Source organism: Hoplias malabaricus, chromosome Y (genome assembly GCF_029633855.1).
Source record: "Hoplias malabaricus isolate fHopMal1 chromosome Y, fHopMal1.hap1, whole genome shotgun sequence".
Lineage (NCBI taxonomy): Eukaryota > Metazoa > Chordata > Actinopteri > Characiformes > Erythrinidae > Hoplias > Hoplias malabaricus.
The window spans coordinates 54,563,469-54,587,898 of record NC_089820.1 but is presented as its reverse complement, the minus strand read 5'-3'; the positions used below and the strand labels follow the sequence as shown (position 1 = coordinate 54,587,898).

Sequence of the window (24,430 nt, the reverse complement as noted above, 5' to 3'; positions counted from 1 at the left end):
TTCACCTTTGTGATCCTTTTGGCAATATTAGCGCACTCCTGATGGTGGGCTGTCATAGTTGTAAACATAGAAAACATTGTTTCTGCTTCTTTGTTTCTCTGGTAAAGATGAAGGAGCCTCAGAGTGCTTTCAGAAGTCTCTTCCTCAGGCTCAGTACCAGTCCTGTTGTTATGTTCCAGTCCCTGAAACAGGTTTCTCTGTGTTTTTCACACACTGACGCTCACGTGGCGCTGGGAGGTCGTTCTCCTCTTGATCCGGGACCTCCGTGGCCGTCTGGAGTCTGACCTGCAGCGGCACAGTGGACCAAGCAGGAGCCAGAGGTACAGGGCCACACAGGCCCAGCAGGACGACAGTTTCACGTAGAAGGTGGAATAACTGCCATGAGTGAAGGTGGTCTCCAACACAGCTGTTTCATAACTGCAGGAAAAGAAAACAAATAAACCCAAAATGACATCAGGGAGAAGTCACGCAGTGATATTCTGTGGACATCCATCCATCCATCCATCCATCCATTATTTGTAAACACTTATCTAGTTCAGGGTCGAGGTGGGTCCAGAGCCTACCTGGAAGCATTGGGTGCAAGGAGAACACACCACTCTCCTCACAGACAGTCACCCAGAGGAAACCCATGCAGACACAGGGAGAACACACCACACTCCTCACAGACAGTCACCCAGAGGAAACCCACGCAGACACAGGGAGAACACACTACGCTCCTCACAGACAGTCACCCAGAGGAGACCCACGCAGAGACATGGAGAACACACCACACTCCTCACAGACAGTCTCCCGGAGGAAACCCACGCAGACACAGGGAGAACACACCACACTCCTCACAGACAGTCACCCGGAGGAAACCCACACTGACACAGGGAGAACACATCACACTCCTCACAGACAGTCACCCGGAGGAAACCCACACTGACACAGGGAGAACACACCACACTCCTCACAGACAGTCACCCGGAGGAAACCCACACTGACACAGGGAGAACACACCACACTCCTCACAGACAGTCACCCGGAGGAAACCCACACTGACACAGGGAGAACACACCACACACCTCACAGACAGTCACCCGGAGGAAACCCACACTGACACAGGGAGAACACACCACACTCCTCACAGACAGACCTATTCTGTGAACAAGCGTGTTGTAATATTTGAAAAAAGACATAACATTTTGCACAGATGAGCTATGCTCAAAAAGACGTAATTCTCTCCAGTTAGAGGTGCAAATGATTTGACAAATTGCATTTTTTTTACATTTTTATTCACTCCTGGATTCCATATTGTGGAAAAGAATGTTTTTATCCCAACAGCTAAGGCGGACCGGTGACTGATCTGGATTCCTACCACACAAATTAAACCTGGGAGTGATTACTTTACATTTAATATCGAGAAGGTTATATGTTCTCCGTGTCTAGGGTACTATACCATTATGGTTCCAAATGAGTCAGCGTTCACTGCTCTTCTCTTCAATAATCCAGATCAGCATGGTCAAGCTCTTTAACAACTGACCTGAACCAATTAGTGAGGGTCATCATGACGTAGAGGGAGGCCAGGAAAAAGACAAAATGGAAGAAGAAGTAGCTGTAAGCCACACGATGGCTCTCGTTATGAATCACTTTCTGGCAGCCTTTACTCTCATCATCAATCACAAAATCTTCCTCCACTGTCAAAAAAGAAAAAGCTCCAATTTAGAAAACTCTTAGAAATATGTGTTTTATGTTTTATTATCAGTTAAAACCTGCGATCCGCAGGGTTCTCCTCACCTTCCTCTTCCTCAGGACAACAAAAACAACATGTGGCTTTCTGTGAATTCAAACAAACCAAGATTAATATGAGCTTATGGGAGATGGTAGTATATTTACAATCATTGTCTAAAATAAACTTTGAGGATAAGGCTTTAATCCTTTTAAATAATAGACAACAGTTCAATGTCTTTAGCTTTAAAAAAAAAGAAAAGAAAAGCTTAAAGTTGTTTGATGCAATAAAACATTAACAGCTGCCAAAGATAAATCAAAACCCACCTGGAACTCATAACGGTAAACTTTAATCATCCAGAATGGACCAAAAACCTCAGCCAGGTAGGAAGCCTCATTACTGAAAGGGAGTAAAACATTAATGAACAATAATGTGAGAAAAAGGGAATATTAGCTCTCCAAGGTCCCAGGTTTATTACTGGTGTATTTACTGGTCAAAAACAACATGGACTCCAGTGCAGATAGACTGAGGTATTCTTAAGTTATAGATATGTGTGAGAAAAGTTAGTTGGCCATGTCAGCGTTTAAAGGAACACAAAACCAGAAGATAAATCTTCTAAGGGGCACATAATGGAAATCTGAATACTTGACCATTCAATATGGTTTTAACGCGGTCTCGAACTGAGGCTGATTTTACTCCCTGTGAAAGACTGCAGATGTTCTGCCATGTCATAATTTAAAAGCAAGTTTGGTAGAAAACAAGGTTTCTTTAAGAATATGTGTAAAAAAAATGTTGATAAATGAACTGCAAAGTTTTTGGTCAGATATGAAAGCACTCACCATGCGAATAGCACACAGCAGTACATAATAGCAGCACCGATGACGGCTACAGCATTTCCTTCATTCTGGATCTCATCCCTGCCCACATTAGGGTAGCACACTGTCATGTTGACCCCCTGGTACTCCACTGAAGGGAACACACACAAAAAGAGACATTGTGTAAAACTGTGCTAATTATATTCGCCACTGTTTTCTAATCTTCTGCCCATTTAAGCCTTGAAACTGAAGTCAGACCAAGCGTTTATGGTTTTATTTTCCTGGACTGTTGCCATTAGGTAGGAAAGGTAGGCAGGTGTGACACACCACCCACCCACCCACACACACACACACACAAACATCTTTCAGGGCTTTGAACCAAGCAATGGATTCTAGGGCAAATTCCTCCAGTGTTGCATTAAAAGACAACCCAGGCTTGTATGAAAACACTGGCTAATTACAGGGACTTTGAGCATGGCATATACACACGCGAGACAGGAATTCTAATTGAGCTGCAGCCAGTGCCACACAGCGGGCCTGTTAAAGGATAAGGGACCCTCTGCCTTTGCCTTATGCTTTCCTCTGAGATGGGATTAAAGTGCCAGAATGCCTTGGGTGTGACTTCAGAAAAATCCACTCAGATCAAGTCACGCAGCAGGTTCAGCCTGAGTTGCCATATGAAAATGGAGTACACTAGAGTATGCAGTAAATAAGCAATGATAGGCACTGTGAGTTACAGAGGTTTTACAGCAATTAATAGGCAGCACAACATTTCATTTCCTTTCATTATCTGTAAGCGCTTATCCAGTTCAGGGTCGCGGTGGGTCCAGAGCCTACCTGGAATCATTGGGCACAAGGCGGGAATACACCCTGGAGGGGGCGCCAGTCCTTCACACACTCACACATTCACTCATACCAACGGACACTTTTATGTCACCAATCCACCTACCAATGTGAGTTTTTGGGACAGCACCACATTCATTCATTCATTATCTGTAACCTTTATCCAGTTCAGGGTCGCGGTGGATACAGAGCCTACCTGGAATCATTGGGCACAAGGCGGGGGCGCCAGTCCTCACACACTCACACCTAAGGACACTTTTGAGTCGCCAATCCACCTACCAACATGTGTTTTTGGACTGTGGGAGGAAACCAGATCACCCGGAGGAAACCCACGCAGACACAGGGAGAACACATCACACTCCTCACAGACAGTCACCCGGAGCGGGAATCGAACCCACAACCTCCAGGTCCCTGGAGCTGTGTGACTGCGACACCTACCTGCAGCGCCACCGTGCCGCCCCGCAGCACATGAAATGGAATATATCCTGCAGTGTTTACCGCATTCAACAGTGCAGTAGTCTCCATCATGACACTCTAAATGTCAGTAAGGTACTCTACGAGGTGTGTGTGCGCCTGCATGCGTGTTGGAAAGTTGTTTTTGTAGCCAGCTGATTCTGCATATTTCTGAAGCATGTTGAAGCATTACCCCATAGCGCCTAAAGACAGCTTGCCTCTCTCCTACACAGCACTATAATGCCATAATTTGATTCTATATGACCTCCAGACTGTTGGAGGTGATCCACTAGTCTGTGTTGTCAAAGTTGGCAGAACCAATATCACCTATGGGGTTTTATGTTTCCCCATAACATAAACCTCAAACTTTAATTTTGTTTCCCATACCGGGTTTACAACATCTGCATTTTTTACTATGGCATATAAAGCACAGCCCTTAACCACATGTGATCTACAGGCTTCTGAAGCCTCTCCCTCTCCCAGTTGGTCACCTCATGCTTTAATAATTGATGCGTTTCTTTCTGGAGCGTTCCAACATTCGTTTCTGTTACAGGAAGACCATGCCCTGTTTCTCACCTTTACTCAGCACCTTAGAAGTCATTAATTGCAAAAGATTTTCAGCTCAATTCAGCCCTATGTGGTGGACAGTGAGATGACACACTGATCGGAAGTGTTTTACAGGCTCCAATGTCTCTAAAAAAGCCCCTGTAAAACAGCTCCACCTTATCTGGAATAAGAGGTACTGGCTCAAATCCATTTGAACTGCAATCTCATTAAAAATTGCCCTGAAAATTGGATCAAATTGTAAAAATGTAAAAATGATGTGGTAAGTAGATTTGTAAATTGTAGATTTTACAAAGGAAGTTGTTAGAAGATTTTTCTCAAGAGAATCTCTATGAACAACAACAGTAACAGTTCATCACTGAATTTGTCCATTGAAAACCATAACAAAAAAACCCTAAACTTAACACTAATGGGGTATGGACTGTAGTTTCACCAGCTTTGTCCAATGCTTTACAGCTATTTACAACATAACTCATTTTTCTGACCAGTATTTCCCTTAAAGTTTACACTAAAATTTTTAACAAATTAAGGACCAGGCCTATGTTTACAACCAAGAAGATTTGGCTGTAGTTTTAAGCGCTGAGTGTAGAGCCCAAGACTGTCAAGTGTCTAGCTGTCTCTTGTTTGGAATTATGGATATAATTTAATATAACTGTCATTGCACCTCTAGCGATTTTCAAATCTCAATCTTTCAGACTGTGTTTTAAAAATATAAAACCGATTAATGCTTTCAGCCCTTCAGTGTACTGTGTCAAATGGCAGAGAAAAAGACTTGAAACTCATGAGTCCATTCTACAGAAGCAAAGGCCAGTTCACCTTTAAAGCCTGGAAAATACAGAGATTACTGGAACATGGGTCAAAGCTCAGGTCACCGTGTTCATTCATGACTGCACTGCTACACGTCAGACCACAGCTGAAGATCGGAAGATCACCCTAGAACACCCTGAAAAAGTTCCTCACTACAATCACGAGCTTATCCCTTTCTCCTCACAGACACTGTCAACAAGCCCCCATTTCCCCTGTGACAGACAGCTCCGCAGCACTTAAGTGGGCAAAGCCAGGCTCGTACATGCTGGGGGGAAAAAGCCTGTGACATGCTGTTTAATAGTGTGTAACTATACCACCAGCATGCGTTACAGTGCTATAGGAATGCCGTTTAATACATTAGGAATGTAATATAGTCTCCAATATGACCCCCCAAGGCTCACAGTATATGGAGACGTACGAGTTATTAGACAAACAAATAAAAGCATTTCTCTTTTTATTTTGGGTAACATATAACTAATTAAAATCAAAGCCTTCTCATGCGCTTTGTCATTTTACGGTGACTGTTGTGTAGTATCAAAAATAATAATTGTCATTTTATTCAACAAAATCCATCCATCCATCCATTATCTGTAACCGCTTATCCAATTTAGGGTCGCGGGGGTCCAGAGCCTACCTGGAATCATCGGGCGCAAGGCGGGAATACACCCTGGAGGGGACTTATTTAACAAAATATAACCTAAAAATTAAGTCAGTTAAACATCGCAAGGAAAAAGCACCACAAAGCAAGTGCATCCATTTGTTCTTTTTTTGGGAATAATTAATTAATTCATTCATTCATTCATTATCTGTAACCCTTATCCAGTTCAGGGTCGTGGTGGGTCCAGAACCTACCTAGAATCATTGGGCGCAAGGTGGGAATACACCCTGGAGGGGGCGCCAGTCCTTCACAGGGCAACACAGACACACATTCACTCACACACTCACACCTACGGTCACTTTAGAGTCGCCAATCCACCTACCAACGTGTGTTTTCGGACTGTGGGAGGAAACCGGAGCACCCGTACACTCTAAAAAGAGAAGAGTTGATCCAACTTAATTGAATTGCTTCAATTGGTAACAAGTAATTCAATTAAGTTTATCCAAATTAATTTTTTAAGTTCAACCTTCAAAAACTTAAAAAATTAAGTTGGATAAACTTAATTGAATTACTTGTTACCAATTGAAGCAATTCAATTAAGTTGGTTCTTTTTAGAGTGTAGGAAACCCACGCGGACACAGCTAGAACACACCACACTCCTCACAGACAGTTACCCGGAGGAAACCCACAACCTCCAGGTCCCTGGAGCTGTGTGACTGCGTTTTTGGGAATAATATTGTATCCAACCGTAGGTCATTTCAGTGTTAGTTTTAGTGTGTATTAATAATTAATTTGTATTAATATTTTTATTTGAAATAAAATGACAATTGTAAATACTATGCAACGGAGCAGGAGAATGTTTAAATTTTTAATTACAATTATATGTCACACGAGAACACTTTATAGTTTATTTGTACACATAATATTACAGGACCAACAATTTTTATTTGCTGCAAGAAATACTGATTCACCTTAAAAATGTAGTTACCACATTGCTTTAAACCTTTGTAGAAGTTAATTTGAACTTAATTAATTAAACTATTTGGAGACTAATTCATGAGGTTAAAAAGCTACTACATGTATTCATGTGTATTTGATCTATCTGTAATATGTGGATGATTACTACAGCAAATATTTCTACATGGTTGCCTGTACTTTTACAGGCTTTTACAAGCTTTTACAGCAGCAAGAGGAGGAATAAGTACCTATTGTGAGCCTGATATTCATGACAGCACAGTGTTAGTTTGTGGGCATCTGTACCTTTCTCAGGTGGGCGACTGGACAGTGCAGAGAAGGTCAGGTACATGACGTAGCAGCTGATGATTGAAGCCTGCAGCAGTCCTGAGCGAGGCTGCTCTGAAAACACCAGACACACCAACATTTAAACTCGATTACACAATCAAGCAAACAACAAAACATACATACATCTGTACAAATACACAAATACAGACTTAATTACATAAACTGTAATCGGAAACAGAGTCAATGTTCTTTTTCTTAGTTAACATTTTCATTGCTGTTTAAAGTTCACTACAGGCCACTCAAGTTACTATTATTTTTTTTTATCTTAGAAATACCCCAATGTAATTTATTCATTAATATAGGCCAAAATGACCTGACAAATAATGGACAAAATCAAGATGCTTTGTATCTGATATTTATCACAGGATTCTGTTCATCATTTCATTTTGAGAACTCAATTCTATGGTCTGAAAATATGCAAAAAAAAAAAATTGAAAAAGGGAAATAGACAAAAAAGAAGATCTAATATAGAAGTGTTCTTAGAAAACAGAGAAATGGACTGGTCACTCCAGGGCCCTGACCTCAACATCAGTCCATCATTTGGACTGTGGGAGGAAACCGGAGCACCCGGAGGAAACCCACGCAGACACAGGGAGAACACACCAAACTCCTCACAGACAGTCACCTGGAGGAAACCCACGCAGACACAGGGAGAACACACCACACTCCTCACAGACAGTCACCCGGAGGAAACCCACGCAGACACAGAGAGAACACACCAACTCCTCACAGACAGTCACCCAGAGGAAACCCATGCAGACACAGGGAGAACACACCACACTCCTCATAGACAGTCACCCGGAGGAAACCCACGCAGACATAGGGAGAACACACCACACTCCTCACAGACAGTCACTCGGAGGAAACCCACGCAGACACAGGGAGAACACACCACACTCCTCACAGACAGTCACCCGGAGGAAACCCACGCAGACACAGAGAGAACACACCACACTCCTCACAGACAGTCACCTGGAGCAGGACTCAAACCCTCAACCTCCACATCCCTGGAGCTGTGTTACTGTGACACTACCTGCTGCACCACCGTGCCGCCCAAAAATGGATTATATTTTTATAAATATTTGTGAGCCTTGAATGTCGAAATGGACTAGTTCACTGTAATTATAAAACATTTCTGCTTCCATACATTTAGCTCATAGTGTACATTGTCAGTGGTGAACAGTGATAACGTTACTGAGACTGACTTTGCAGGACGCAGGGGGTGACCGCGATGAAGCTCATGATAGCACACAGGCCCAGGTTTGTCCAGAGCAGCGCCTTGTTGACCCTGCAGGCGGCAGGATGTGTGTAATACTTGTACATAAAGGTGAAGGCCGCCGTGGCCACTGTGTAGAAAAAGAGGGTGGCACACATGACCGCCATGTACCAGCGCTTATCTTCTGCTGCCCCGGTTAACCTGCAGAAGAATGGCGAGACATAAAAACCCTCAGATGATATGTTAACATGCTTTAGAGGAGTGTTCATACTACTGTGTGTTTTTCTTGGACCAGGGCCATGTTCTTTGAGACAGCATTTCTTTTTTTTCCTACAGCTAAAGTCTTATTGTGTTAGCTGTTCTCAGCACTTAAGCAATGCTTCATATAGCCTTAAGTTACACCTCAAAAACATCTGGGATAAAGCTGTGTGTTGGACATCGAGCCAAAGGACGAACATGTATGTGTGTGTGTGTGTGTGTGTGTGTGTGTGTGAGTGCTGATTTTTTTCAAACCGTATTGCGATGAGACTTTAATTCTCATCACAGCAGATGTGGCAGTGTTCAAATGCAGATAGTCTAGTGAAAATGGGTAAATCTATACAGATCTATTTACTTTCACAACATTAGTCAAATGTTATTATCTACAGCATGTGAATGTAGGTTTGGGAGTCTTGCCCAATAATTATTATTGGTGTAGAAACTCTTTATCACATGAGTGGGGCATTGAACTCTAGTCTGCAACAAGTTAAACAGTAAGAAAGTCATATCTACCATATCAATATTTGGTAAAATAATAAGGTGATGCAGTTCACAGAATCTAATGATGTTCTTTACAGTGACAGTGAACCATTGCCTATTCAAAATGTCCAGTGAACCCATTGGGATTCTGTTGGTAAATATTGGGTGGGTACATACACAACACTGCAAAAACAGAATATGACAGTGATTAGACAAAATCTAATCACAAAACAAATGATCATCGGTGTTTGCAGCATCCATAACCTTCTGTGCTGTGACAGATAAAAGTCACATCAGAGCACTCTGCATGACTGTTTACATCTTAATAACTTCATTAGGAAAAAGGCTGGGGAAATTGGTGGAACTCTCCTTTAACACTCGAGGGTCAGATGTACGTTTGCCGTATGACCTCACCGCCCTCGCTACTTTACTCACCAGTTCTTATTCCATGTGTGAGCAAAAGCAGTGATGAGGATGAGTTGAATGAGGATGAAGGCAAAACCTCCCACTACTCCAACATAGTGCCAGGCTAGAGAGAGAGAGAGAGAGAGAGAGAAGAGAGAAAGAGAGAGAGTGAGAAATAGAGAAAGAGAGAGAGAAAGAAAAAGAGAGAAAGAGTGAGAGAGAGAGAGAGAGAGAGAAAGCGAGTGTGAGAAAGAAAGAGAGAGAGAGAGAGAGAGAGAGAGAGAGAGTGTGAGAAAGAGAGAGAGAGAGACAGAAAGAGAAAGTGAGAGAGAGAAAGCGAGTGTGAGAAAGAGAGAGAGAGAAAGAGAGTGTGAGAAAGAGAGAGACAGAAAGAGAGAGTGAGAGAGAGAAAGAGAGAGAGTGTGTGTGAGAAAGAGAGAGAGAGAGAAAGAGAGTGTGAGTGAGAAAGAAAGAGAGAGAGAGAGTGTGTGTGAAAAAGAAAGAGAGAGAGAAAGAGAGAGAGAAAGAGAGAGAGAACGAGAGAGAGAGAGACAGAGAGAGAGAGAGAGAGAGAGAGAGAGAGAGAGAGAGAGAGAGAGAGAGAATTAGAAACAAATGAGAACACACTTTCTTTGGCAAACAGTAATGACAGTTGTGTCTGGAGTATGACTCCAAACTGAGTCATGAGACATTGACATAAATCCATAGTTTTTTGGCTGGGAAATGTTTTCGTGAGTCAACACTGCCCCCTGTCCCACCCAACTGAGAAGTGCATTCAAACAGACTTTGATTAAAGCATTCTCTGTGAACAAATACTTATAGTATATCTATATTTTAAAGAAAAGCCTAATATCGAATCCAGTTATTTAATAAACTCTAAGAGTAATGCTCTTTTTTGTTGCCCACTAACTCACCATGCAGGAAAGAGTCTGTGGGGATGAAAAACGCTGCTGCTACCATCCCCAGTAAAGTGATGAACTTCAGAAACCAGAACCTGGTAAAAGAACACGGGAAAGTGAATTAACATTGTGTGTGTGTGTGTGTGTGTGTGTATTTTTAGTTCACACACTGAGAGGATAAACCCGTAAATAGTGTACAGATGGAGAGAGTCAGAGTAAAATCTATTTGGAGCCCTCAGTGAAGGAAGGGAGTGTGGATGTGTTTGCCCTTCTCCACAGGCTCAGTCCTGTCTGACCCCTGGTCAAGCTCCATCCTGACTTTAAGAGCTTTACAGCTGAAGTGCATTCATATAGATTGGGACTGACTCAGTGGCCCTGTTACATCCAATAAGAGCCTAATCCCTGCAACTCCATTCTTCAGCTCCACAGCGGAGCACCAGTGAAACAGATGAAAACAAACACATTCTAATCATATTTAAAGCCTTCTATTAATAGGCAAGCATTAGCGCCATATGTAGTTCTAGCATGGATTTATTTAACAGTGCATGGGTTAATGAGCCATCACAGTGAGTAGATATGAACATTGATGGAATATTTTCAAGGAAAGCACCAGTATGGGATGATGCTATTTCAAAAATTAACACAAATTAACACATATAGTACTGTGCAAAGGTTTTAGTCACCAGAGATTATGACATTTATAAAGCTATTTATCTGATCAGTTTGTGTTTATTTGCTGCAAACAAACAACAAATAAAACACAATAACATTATTCCAGTGTGATACTCTGTGTGTAACGTGCTGTTTTGTGTTCTGTTTTGTATTGTTTCTGTTCTGTGCTCCCCTTGTCATGTGACTGTTTCGCCCTGTCTTGCGTCTGTTTCCTGCTTGTTCCCTGGTCATGTGATACCCTTCCCTCGTGTTCCTAGTGTCATGTGTCTTAATTAGTACCCAGGTGTTCCTTGTTAGTGTTGTCTTTATATAGTCCTTGTCAGTGGTTCCTGTTTGTGGGTCATTGTTTATATGTATGTTTGCGGTTGGTGCTGTATGTCGCTGTTCCTTAGCCTCACTCTGTGTTTAGTCCCTTTGTTCTGTATAGTCCTTGTTTAGTGTTTAGCCCTGTTTATAGTTTAGCCTGGTCCTTTGTGTTTAGCGTTTAGCCTCTGTGGTTTGCCCTTGTGTTTAGCTTCCCTTTGTTTAGTTTCCTTTTAGTTGGTGTTAATAAAATCTCCTGCATATACCTCCATCCCTTACTCCTGACCACTCCTACACCCCCCCAGCATTATTACACTGTGTGTGAATGTGTTGGTTTAACTTTGTCCAAATCTCTCCTCGTGGACTCCGTATTATTTGAGGTTATCATCCAGTACCTAGCTTTAGCGGTGACTAAATAATGATTTTTAACAATGTGTGCTGTTGATTTAACAAATTCATGCAAATCAAGAAAAATCTGAACAAAACATTGTTCTTCAAACCACTCTCCTACTACTTTATGGAAAACTAATGATTGTATATTGCTTATTTGTTTTATATTATTATTTTTTATTTATATTATTTTCATAAAAGCACCAGCTTACTGAGAAGGCATTAGTTTAAATATATATCACTATCTTAGGTGCCTAAGACTTCTGCACAGTACTGTATATCATAAAAAGTGACACCAGTAACATGCTGTTTTGCATTTGAAAAAAATCCATAAGGCCCTGGAAGACATGGCGTTAATAAACATTAGGGCTGCAACAATTCATAAAATAATTCAATTCAGTAAAATTAATTGGCGTCTTGATTCAGTGCTAAGTACTAATTCTAGTAGAATAGCACAGTGGAGTTTAGCCTGATTCATTCAGACTGGTGGTGTTGCATTTTAGAAACACACACTTCTTTATAATGTTTTGACCTTGAAAGTAAACTATGCATTGCCTTTTCAAACTGCTTTTACAGAAACAGATTGACAGTGAGGTCTTCCAATATATTTGTTACGAAACACATATATTTGGACATGCCGTGATCATGTCAGGACGTTTTCCTCTCATGTAATATCTTTTTTGTTTTATCTTCAGTATTAAACGTGGTATTTTGGTATTAATCTCCAGTAATACAGTCAATCCAATCCAAGTCCTTACATCTGACTGATCTACAACGATACTGACCCATTATGAATGAGGGCTCTGTAATCCTGGCTGGATTTAACGTCGATGAGGAAGATGGCCATCATCAGGTAGAAGCAGGCCGTGCCGAAGCAGACTCTGTAGACGGCGGAGTAGCCCACCAGCATTTCACAGTCTCCTCCACCATGAGCCTCGTCACACACCACGTTGAAAAAAGGCACCTGGAGTGAACGGAGGAAACGTCTCAGCACGTGGACAGGTGTGGAATGGTTTAGATTTTGGACAGATCAAATTGCACGTATACAATGTGTACTCCATTCCAATTAATTTAGACAATGATGCATAACTGTCAGTGCTGTCGAACATGTCTGAAGTTTGAACACTCACATTCTCCCTCACTGCCTCAGAGACGGTTCGAGACAGCATGAGGCACGAGACAGCACAGGCCAGGATGTGGAAGAGTGTGTACATGACCCTGGTGCTGGACGATGATTTGACTGGTGGACAGAAGGAGCAGCATAACGAGCAAGGAGCAGGACCACAGCAGCAACATATCTGAGGAGATCAGAGGACTTCTATTAACGGTTTTGCAGTTACTAACGTTACACACATTGATATTGTACACATTGACATTATGTGCTATGTACTGTTAAAGTGCAAAGATGCAAAAGCCCCCAGGTCCAGGAGAGAGCTGTGTGTTTCTTACAAGCACTCTAAGGCAGAAAAAAAGGATTAAAATCATACACTGGAAAAAGTTTTTTAAGGGAGAAAGAAGAAGATAAAATATGTACTTCTACTTCTCAGTGTGGAATGTATTTGTCACTGTCTGAAATTAAATTCTTTTTAGGTCTGCAACCCCTAGCCTACTTTTGAGTGCCTGCGTGTCTGGGTATGAGCATTTAGGGCCAGGGTGGGGAAGCTCAGTTAGGGATTAATCCAGATTGCTCAGAGCATCTGGATATTTCTAATGGATCGGGGCTGGTAGGCCGGACGGCGGCCAGGCAGTTTTTATCCTGAGCTAAACCCAGAAACATGGATTGGTCTGAAGCGGCAGTCATCTCCTTTAGGATCACCCATTTCCTCAGATTAATGAATTCGTGTTCTATTTGTCTGTTTCGGAACATATGCTGCAGTCGAGTTGATCTTAAAGCACATGCTGGTATGAAAGGTATGACCTTTTCACACAGAAGCACAGTGAACGCACTCAGGATTATGACCTGGAAATTCACATATGTGCAGTGAGAAAACATTGTGCAACAGTCAACATGACAGTGAAGCAGAGCCATAGGGTACAGTAGTTTAAGGAGGACACATGCTCTTCACTGAATGCATTTCTGCACATTTTGAACTAAAAAATTTCATTCATTCATTGTCTGTAACCACTCATAACCAATTCAGATTAGCGGTGGGTCCGGAATCACGGAGCACAATGCGGGAACTCACTCTGGACAGCGCACCAGTCCATCACAGGGCAACACACACTCACTCAGTCACTCACACACTCATGCCTTTGAACACTTCTGAGTAACCAATCCATCTACCAATGTGTGTTTCTGGACTGTGGGTGGAGGAAACCCACGCAGACACAGGGAGAACACACCACACTCCTCACAGACAATCACCCAAAGGAAACCCACACAAACACAGGGAGAACACACCACACTCCTCACAAACAGTCACCTGGAGGAAACCCACACAGACACAGAGAGAACACATCACACTCCTCACAGACAGTCACCTGGAGGAAACCCACGCAGACACAGGGAGAACACACCACACTCCTCACAGACAGTCACCCGGAGGAAACCCACACAGACACAGGGAGAACACACCACACTCCTCACAGACAGTCACCTGGAGGAAACCCACACAGACACAGGGAGAACACATCACACTCCTCACAGACAGTCACCCGGAGGAAACCCACACAAACACAGGGAGAACACACCACACTCCTCACAGACAGTCACCCGGAGGAAACCCACGCAGACACAGGGAGAACACACCACACTCCTCACAGACAGTCACCTGAGGTGGGGCTTGAACCCAGAACCCTAGTACCCTGGACACTCCTAAACTAAAATCAGACTTTTACTTTTTTAGCACAATAGTTTACACCAAACTCTAAACATAAAGCTAAACCAAACTAAACTTAACTGTAAACGTAACTGTAAAGCTACTAAAATCTATAAATGAACAATGCTTTGTTCTTATTACCACTACCACTAACACCTCACAGTGAACCCCTGAATCTAACCCTAATCCTAAACCTTATCTTAATCATAAACCTAACCGTAAACTCCAACAGATTACGTTTTTACAGATTACAACAGTGGATGGGAGCTGGCTTAGTGATCCTGCAATGAAATATAATCAAACAACACCTACAAATGGGAATACCTGGAATACTATTACTAATATATGCTGTTATTTCTGGAGACCCTGTTGTTTGTGAGAAAGGATTAACATAGTTGTGATGATATGCTATAGTGCTCTCTCGCTCATCTGACACTCTGATCTTAACTTCCAACACTCAAACTTTATCTGTCACCAGGACTCCCCAAACTAATCTGCAGAGACCAAACATTTTCTTCTGGCTATTTGTGAATACATTTTATTTTCAAATGTGTATCTTTTGCCTATTACAAACTGATTCATATTTCTTTATATTTCTATCAACAATATTCAGGTCATAAGCTGTAAAAAAGCATTACATTTCTACAGCCAAATACTGCTGGGCTTTATTTGACACTTGGCATTGAGCAGGTTGATGTTAGGCTTGTGTGTGTGTGTGTGTCACACAGAAATCACACATCAGAAGGTGTCTGCAGACCTATAACGAAGCAGTGTGGATGCCACTACAATCAATTTTATGAACAGCGTACATTAAACGCACAAAGCAACGAACTAGATCTGATTTAAATTTCTGACCACAGTTACCACTTTCTAAGCACTTCGGAATACTCTCAAAAGTTAATTATTAATAACTCATAGCTATGTTAACAGTACAAAATGAGTAATAATAAATATCAGTTGAAAAGGCAGATGTGTGGAAGATTTGGTCCAGCGGTGTCCTCAGAAGTTCAGGGTTTTGCTCCAGAGGAGAATATTAAAAAGCTTAAAGTGGATCTGTGGACCATAAACCACTATAAACCGCTCAGTAGTGGATTTTCAGAAGCTGTTAATCACTAGTTGTAAGAATGATGTTGAAACAAGTTGAACATTTTATTTGTTAGCTTTTGGACACTGAGGAAGTAGTAAACTTTACTGATGTAAGTATTTAAGGGTCATGAGGAGATTAATGCTAAATGACTAGAGGCATAAACATTTAACGCTGGAACAGTACAGTTTTTATGGATAAGAGACTTTTGTATGGGTATGAGACTTTTTAAGTTTGACATCAATAGAAATATATAGTGCTTTGATGTATATTTAATAGCAATATAACTGCAACACAGAGTGCTATTTTGATATAATATTTTAAAAGTTTTTAAAGGTATCATTTTTAAGATACAAGGATGTTGCCAAATGGTGATGATATATACTACTGACAGGTGTAGCAAGGGAAAGGCTTGGTCATTAAGGGCTAGTAAGGCGTTCACTCATCCTCTTAACTGGCTCTAAACATAACATTTTCCATGATGCTGCATGACCAAAATGCAGTATGTACATCTCCACTAAAGTGACCCACACTACCGTTGGCCTAGGATGACTTTACATACTGCATCAATAATCACAGTTTATGGAATATTCCACTATAACTCTGGAAATTATGGATTTTTTTGATAGTTTCCAGCCTCATGAAATAATATTGATCTGTTGTGCTCAGCCATGCAGGGTTAATCTGTCCAGACACTGAAATGGAAATTCTTTACACAGCCCATCACTGAAGACCATCGGGCTCTGTGAGGACACTACACTGAGCACTAAATTATTTTAAGTTGCCACACGAAGCCATGTAACAAGCTCAGTGCTTAAACGCTTACGTGAGTAACTGAGCCTTAAATGGAGGCCTGCTGTTTACAACACAGCAAATACTTCAGTGTTAAATAAACACTATTAGTGTTAATGTAACACTCTCAGTGTTAAGTTATTACACTAAGAGTGTTAATGTTACACTAATAGTGTTGATTTAACACTGGAGAATTTGCTGTTCATCATTAATTGTTCATATCTCTCAAAAAAGACCTACAGCAGCATTCAAAACTCTGGAAATGTTTGTTATATTGATTTTTTTTTTAAATCAGTAATACTTCCAACAGTTCAGAATGTTTGGGTCATAAAGCATACATTTTGAAATGATTTGGGGAAATATTAAGTTATTGTATGGTAAAAATCTATTGATGTTATTAAACAAATTGTAAAGGATTTGGTCACCACTTTTCACGTATCATGCATCTTGGATATGAAATGTAATGGCAGTTCATTCAGTGCTACAGAGTTTTCTTTGTGATTGCAGGATCTACATCATCACAAGCGTATTCACTTTTAGGGCGTGCAAAAGCTTGTTTGAAACCTACATAATAAAAGCAATATAACAGCCATTTTACACATATATGTGCAATAAAATATACGTCTATGAATCTTTAAAAGCCATCAGAGGCACAACTAACAATTCAACTTTATTGCAAAATGTTTGAGCATTAATTCATTGCACGTGCAACTATTTCAAAAGCAGCCTGTTATCATCTGAACAATGATATTGTCATTCCTTCCGCTTGGAAAGCAGTTAAAGTGAAGCAATCCTCTGTACCACACCCTTTCCACATTTATTCTTATGAGAAAAAAAATAACAGAGCAGACTTCAGACAGACTGTGACAGGTCGAATATTAAAGAATACATAAATGGAGTATAGAACACTTCTGTGAACATGTGACATTCCTTTATTTAACTGTTAACTAGCTCAGTTACTTTTGTCTTATAAAACCTCAAAACAAAATATGGCAGATTAGTACAAAACACTCTTAGTTTAAAAAAAATGTGGAATGCTGTCATTTTTCTTGTACATATTTAAGAGGAAATTCACCCAATAAAATTATCCATACCATTAATAATTATTTAAATTTCCAAATTACTAATATCTGCAGTCATTGTGATGGAAGAAACTGATGTGTAATATACTGAGTTAGAGAAACCTGAACATGGTGATTTCTTACTATTTTTCCCTCATCACCATCAAAAACAGTGAAGAAAGACATACGTATTGTCTCTTGTTGATCTGAGTACAAAATATAAATGGTAGCTTTGTGCACATCGTGACCCCTGCTTCCTTTCACCACTGATTGTTAACGAATCTGAGTTGGTAGGTTTCTCTACAGTGGAATGTCTCAAGAAATGCCACACAATTTGGTACCACTTTAGAATAAGACTAAAATTATGGTGTAAAAACCTTTTTATAACTTTGTTATTAATTAGGTTGTAAAACATTAAAAGGACATTAATAATTGTTTGTACAGAGATTTAAAAGAAAACAGTGACCTCTTTTTTGGTCCAATACTAAAAGTGTCAAAGTAAAGAATAAGCACAGACTTGAGAATGTGAATTTAGTCGTTTCAACTGTTAAGATACACCACATTGTCATTAATACATAAAGACACGCTCTTAAAAAAGACTGATGAAGAAGACAAAGTTCACTATTTGGCAAACAACAGGTCACCATTTCCTTTTCTATCTGTGTTATAAGGGATTATAAATGCATTAACAACTTAATTAATAACTAGTAATAAAGAGATTTTAAACCATTTATAAACCATTCTAAATCGTTTATAGCAAGTGTTGTCTTATTAAGTGTAGTCTCGTGTTCCAGCCGGTCTGTCTCACCTGGTAGGCCACCATGTTGAGGAAGTAGCTGTACACACCACTGCGGTTTATCGCCTGAGCAGTCGACATGGCTGCCTGTTTGGTCAGCAGCTTGAAAGGAACGTCCTCATTAAACCCTGAGAGTCGTACAATCTATAAAAACTTGACCACAGAATCCAAGAATTAAAAAAAAAAAGCTTGATAGAATATCCACTGTGTGTATCTTTCCCTAGTGGTCAACGGTGCACGTTGAGGCATATATCCCCTGCTGTGCACATAGTCATCCTCCCCTCATGGATGGACTGAAAGGGACAGTGTTGGTATATATCCTGTAACTAGCCGGTGACAGCGAGTGGTGCCAGAAGAATGTGTGAGTGAGGCTGGCCTTCCCTCCTTTCCACTCTCTCTTTACCCAGAGGGATTAAACAAGGGTGCAGGGAGGAGGGGGAGTCCATCTGTCCCGCCCTTCCCCCAGGGGCCCAGTCCAGTGCCCCAGCCAGGGACACCAGCAATAAAAAAAGGTTTGGTTTGTAATCGGTTTAGGCCAAATAATGTAATTACTCGCAATGCAGTGATTTCTCCATGCTCCTGGGAATGCCTTTACACTCTCCTTTTTCAGCTAGGGGTTGTCCTGTTCAAGTCCACAAAGAAGCCATACGCATAATCCAAGCATTATACCTCGACCCAGAAAGAGAGAGAGAGAGAGAGAGAGAGAGAGAGAGAGAGAGAGAGAGAGAGAGAGAGAGGCACATTCAGCCTCACATTCCTCTGCATGCAATATGCTGACAACAAACAAGGGAAGCTTCAACTTCACAAGAACCCCCTGATGGTCTGTTTATGGATGCTAACTTACGTGTTGTGACATTCAGCATTTCTGTAATGTTACAAAAACCAATATATTCAAATAAACATTCATTCATTCATTGTCTGTAACTGCTTATCTGGTTCAGGGTCACGATGAGTCTGGAGCCTACTCAGAATCATTGGGTGCAAGGCAGGAATACACCCTAGAGGGGGTGTCAGTCTTTCACAGGGAGACAGACACACACATTCACACCTACGGACACTTTTGAGTCGCCAATCCACCTACCAATGTGTGTTTTTGGACTGTGGGAGGAAACCGGAGCACCCGGAGGAAACCCACGCAGACACAGGGAGAACACACCACACTCCTCACAGACAGTCACCCGGAGGAAACCCACACAGACACAGGGAGAACACACCACACTCCTCACAGACAGTCGCCCGGAGTGGGACTCAAACCCACAACCTCCAGGTCCCTGGAGCTGTGTGACTGTGACACTACCTGCTGCACCACCGTGCCACCCCCAATTAAACATCACTTTAGCCTCTCCCATTCAGAACAAAGTAATAATGAGAGTTTCAGCCCAGATGCTAACACTAATCAGAATCAAGATATTTTACAACACAAAAACCTCATATCTCCACAAAACTGCAACTTTGCAAGTAGAAAAATATATTTATTAATTAAAGGAGGATGTGCAACACTTTATTTTGCGAGGTCTCTGCAGATATTCAGAGGATGATCAGCTTGTCTTTCACTAACATTAAATCCCAATCCTAAACTCAATCTGATCCTAATTTTCAGGCCAACCCCAGCACGGATGCTCAATGTTTCTGTGTTTCACCAGGTTTTTTTTTTTTAACATTTAGCACATATGTAGATAAACTATAAGGGGCAGTCAAAACAAATTGGGAGCCCCTTATAATCACAGCATTTAAAAACATAGTAAAAACATCCTGTTTAAAGGGCAAAGAGAAGTAGGCAAATGACTATGTAAAATATGGGAGACTCTGAGAGTACACTGTAAACTTGAATAAGTGCAGAACTCGAAAAATAAGGCAATCAATTTTAAGATAAGATTTCCATAAGATTTGCCATAAGATTTCTAAGTTCATATACTCAAATGTCAGAAGTATGCATACAGAGTTACTTTAAGTCTCTAAAACCTAATTTAATGCTTAATACGACTTAAAAAATATGTATTTCTGGTACTCAATACTATTAAGTATTGAGTATTAAGTAGTAATTAATTTAACCATATATTCATTCATTGTCTGTAACCAAGGTGCTAGTTCATCTCAGGGCACCACACACTCACACCTACGCACACTCCTGCACGGTCAGTCCACGTACCAACGTGTGTTTTTGCACTGTGGGGGAACACACTAAACTCCTCAGGGCAGTGACCTGATGCGGGTTTCAAACCCACAACCCCAGGACTCTGGAGCTATGTGAGAGTGATTCTACCTGTTATGGCCCTCACACTGAAATAAACCATAGACAATCTGCCATCTCTGAAAATTCCTGCACTGTGTTCCTATGTCTGTGACTTCAGATGCCATGCCACGTAAACTCATAACAAAAAACCACAAACAGGACTCTGCTCAGTCAAAATTATACAGTTTCAAAAAGAAGATATTGTTTAAATTAATTGAATTGTTAAATTGAGTGCAACTATTAATATATTTTAACTTAGAATCACTCAATCCAGCTAATTACTTTGAACATTAGGGTTTACAGTGTGTGTTTGTACAGTAAAGTCGTGTGTATGACTCACTTCACAGCTGTAGGTTGGGCTGGATATATCTGGGTCAGTGTGTGGGATTATCCTGGAGTTTTTCATCGCTTGTCTCAGCCTGACTGACCTTCCCTCTGCCGTAGTTTGACACACTAATCCAAACGGCAGGGTCCAGCCAGCAGACACAGTTGGACTCACTTGGCTGTCACAGAGTGTGTGTAACACATGTACAGTGTAAACTCTAAGCGTCAGTTCGTACAAATACACAGGCATGGTCGTGTGGGTTTAGCATGAAATCAGAGTCAACATATTATTTTTTTTAAAGCTGATGGAGTGGGCATTATCATTTTAAATACAAACTGAAACCTGCAAGAAATGCTAGTTTTATTACAAACAAAACAAAACAAAACAAAACAAAGAGGTAAATTATAGTGAGGAACATGCTACTGTTCACAGTCTTCTATAATTTTTAGAACAATCCTTTGTGTAGAAGATGTGCACCCACAAGTGTTTGTCTATATGGAATAAAGTGTACAAATGAACCCCTATCCACAGGCCACAGGCCACAGGCAGCTGCAATTTTTGCCATTTCATTACCTTTCTTCTGTAAATAATGTATCACTGTTCTTCTGCATGTATTTATATGTAATGAATGAACCCCTGTTTCATATGAATAGTAATATAATAAAAATATAGCCTGTCCTTAACTTTACTCTGAATAAATAAACAGCGATAAGCTCTTATCACTCCACACTCCACTCTAAAGAACCCAGATGTAAACACAGCCCTTCCAAAAACAGAAAGACTTGTGCAGCAGTAATAATGTGATGTCAGATATGGCAGCCCACAGAAAACTCAGATTCTAATCTGATTTGTTTCACTGAACACAGCATGAACATGAATGCGTTTGCTCTGTGATTCTTCTACCAGCAGATTAACACCAGTAGAAATAAAGAGTTTCATCATCCCGTCGGTGGGATGGACACTAGGGACCTGGAGAGGCAACTATATTTAAAACTTTCTGTAAGATTCTACAGTTATTTGTCTCTTAAAACACTTTGGAAGGACATTTTTTTTATTATTATGATTATCTCTCACTGGGTTTTGGGGTGGGTTTAGGATAACGTCCTCCTCATGGCCCAAGTGCAATGTCCTTAGGGATTAGCTGTGGGCTTTGGATATCAATTTTTGAAAACCTGGTGCAAATTAAACTGGAAATAAATATGACGTTCAAATTCAAAGGCAAATTGATTAATCATACATTAGAAAGCCATACACAATGTTAAATGTTAAAAAGTATAAACGGTTAAAGCTTGATTTTCAAGCAGCAGAACCGTTCTGACTAATGGTCTACTTTGTACAGTTCTAAGAACGAAGCAGAGAATTAGTGGTGCCCAGGAATCACTGGCGCTTCCAGCAAACTCACTGTTCCAAACCCTGATTGGCTTAATATTGTTATGTAATGAGATGCAGCTACTGTAACACTTCATTACCACACAGGAAAGTGTTGGAAAGAATGAGATGAATTATAATTTTATTTTTCATTCCTTAACATTCAGGCAAGTACAAAATGTTCAAGTCCCCAGGTAAACAAAAGGAAAAAACACTCTGTTCTAATGGAAATTCAGAATAGAAACAGAACAGCACAACCCCAGAGTAGCTCTAACACTCTTGCCAAAACTGTCACATCAACAGAAGAAAGCCCAGTTTAATTTAAGGACTGTAATCTTTGGTTGGCTAAATCACGCAGCCATGAACATCTCTAAACCTATTAGGGTCTTTTAAAGTAAACAACAAGCCTCCACTATCTCTCTTCCACTCGCTCAGTGAAACGTGGGATGGCTGGAGGCCTTTATTTGATAATTGGGGGCTGTGTGAAAAAGGGGGACACTGGACAAGCTGTTCAGACACAAGCACAATTGTTGACAGACAATGCAAATCACGACAGTTCCATAAGAATCTTTTAAGCTATAGTTTCTTAATGAGGTGATGAGGAATTAACATCCATATTAAGTGAGACAGTTCTGAATGAGCTGCCATGGAGTTCCACAGGAAACAGGGCTTTTCCATATCTCTATATTCTCTAATAATAACTGATACGATATTGAAATGATTACATTTTAACAACACATTAAACAGTCCTCTGTAAGAGACCATTCTACATTTATTTAATCACCGTTCACAACATCTAGTAAACACAAATTTTACATTTTAAAATTACAGTAAAAAAGTGTTGTATATTACATTTTTTTAAACTTAAAAAATGTGGAGTTTACTGAACCCATAGTAAGAGATTAAGAGATCGATAACTAATCATTTCGTTCATTATAATTCCCAGTGTAAATAATGGGAATGTACTTCATTCTACCTGAATGCGCTGATTACTTACTTGGGCCCAGCAGCAGCGGCAGCACATCACTCCCACTGTCCTGTCCCACTCGGAGGAGAGCTGCAGGTTCCGAGTTCACAGCTCAGTCATACAGCAGGATGAAGAGGTTGGTGAAGATGATGATGGGGTAACAGTGTGTATCGAGCTCCTGAAACATTCCTTAGGTGCCAGGCAGAGCTCCCACGTTCGCCAGCACAGCAGCGAGACTGACACCTCCTCAGACTGGACAGTAGGTGTTGTCTTTCAGGCTGGAAAGGTTTCCTTTTTGTTAAGCTGATTAGGGTTAAGTTGAAGGATTGCTTTGGAGGCTGGAGGCGGGAAAACACTCACTGTCTCTGTGAAGAGAAAAGGGAAGATTGTGAATTTAAACAGTGCACGTCTTACAGAAATAGATGGGAGTACTTCTTCTATCCAAACGTTTGTGGACACCTACTAATACAACATTTCTTCTGAAATCAAGTGTATTACATTTTAATTCCCACTTTTTGGTATTAACAGCCTCTACTCTTCTGGTGAAATAGATGTTGAAATATTTTAGAGAGGGTTTAATAGCATTCTACATGTGATACACTGATAAGTTTTGGATCTTAACACCTCTCCAGCTTCCTCCAGGGGCACTGACTGATGCCTCATAACTCCAGAGAACACAGTTTCACTGTCCTACAGCTCATTGCTGGGGGCTTAATGCCACTCTAGAATACAAAGGTTTCCTTAAGCAATGCCAAAGAAGAAACACTTTTGGTTGCTTAAAGAACCATTTTGTTCAAGAGATGTGTGAATGTGAAGAACCTTTTAAAGGTTTAAAAACAAATCACTCCATCATAAGGTCCTTTACATATGTAAAGGTATTAGCAAAATTGGTTCCTTATGCTCAAATAAGGTTTTCTAGCACCTTTATATTAAAGAGTGTACATTACTTGTCCCTACGACTGCTTGAAATATTGTTCCTCAAATAACGATTCATTGGGTGATTATAATTAATTGTAATTGTAATAATTGCTTCTTGATTAAACAAAGATTACAGATTATACGTGGGGTGAATAGGTTCTGCAATTGTTTTGTGTGTTAACAGCCTCCATGAGCACTTTTATGTTTTCTCTTTCAAAGAAAGATGTTCACATTTGCTCATTTCATAAAACAATCAGTAAGCACACCTCATTACGTGCACACAGTGTTCTCTTGTTACTGACTTCCAGAACAAAAACATTCACCCATTTTAGACCACTTACCATACCATACTGG

At 40.7% G+C, this 24,430-nt stretch overlaps 1 protein-coding gene across 1 annotated transcript; it reads right to left on the bottom strand.

Annotated features, from left to right (window-relative positions):
• Nucleotides 1–132: 132 nt before the first annotated feature.
• LOC136679535 (serine incorporator 4-like) lies at nt 133–18,346 on the bottom strand. Its single transcript, XM_066658128.1, has 12 exons — nt 18,278–18,346; nt 12,844–13,011; nt 12,499–12,677; nt 10,364–10,443; nt 9,480–9,573; nt 8,296–8,507; nt 7,049–7,144; nt 2,548–2,674; nt 2,035–2,107; nt 1,777–1,816; nt 1,523–1,676; nt 133–417 (listed from the first exon to the last, which is right to left on the bottom strand). Exons 1-12 carry the CDS (start codon nt 18,344–18,346, stop codon nt 207–209), a joined length of 1,503 nt encoding a protein of 500 aa, XP_066514225.1. The 3' UTR covers nt 133–206.
• Between the last annotated feature and the right edge of the window lie 6,084 nt (nt 18,347–24,430).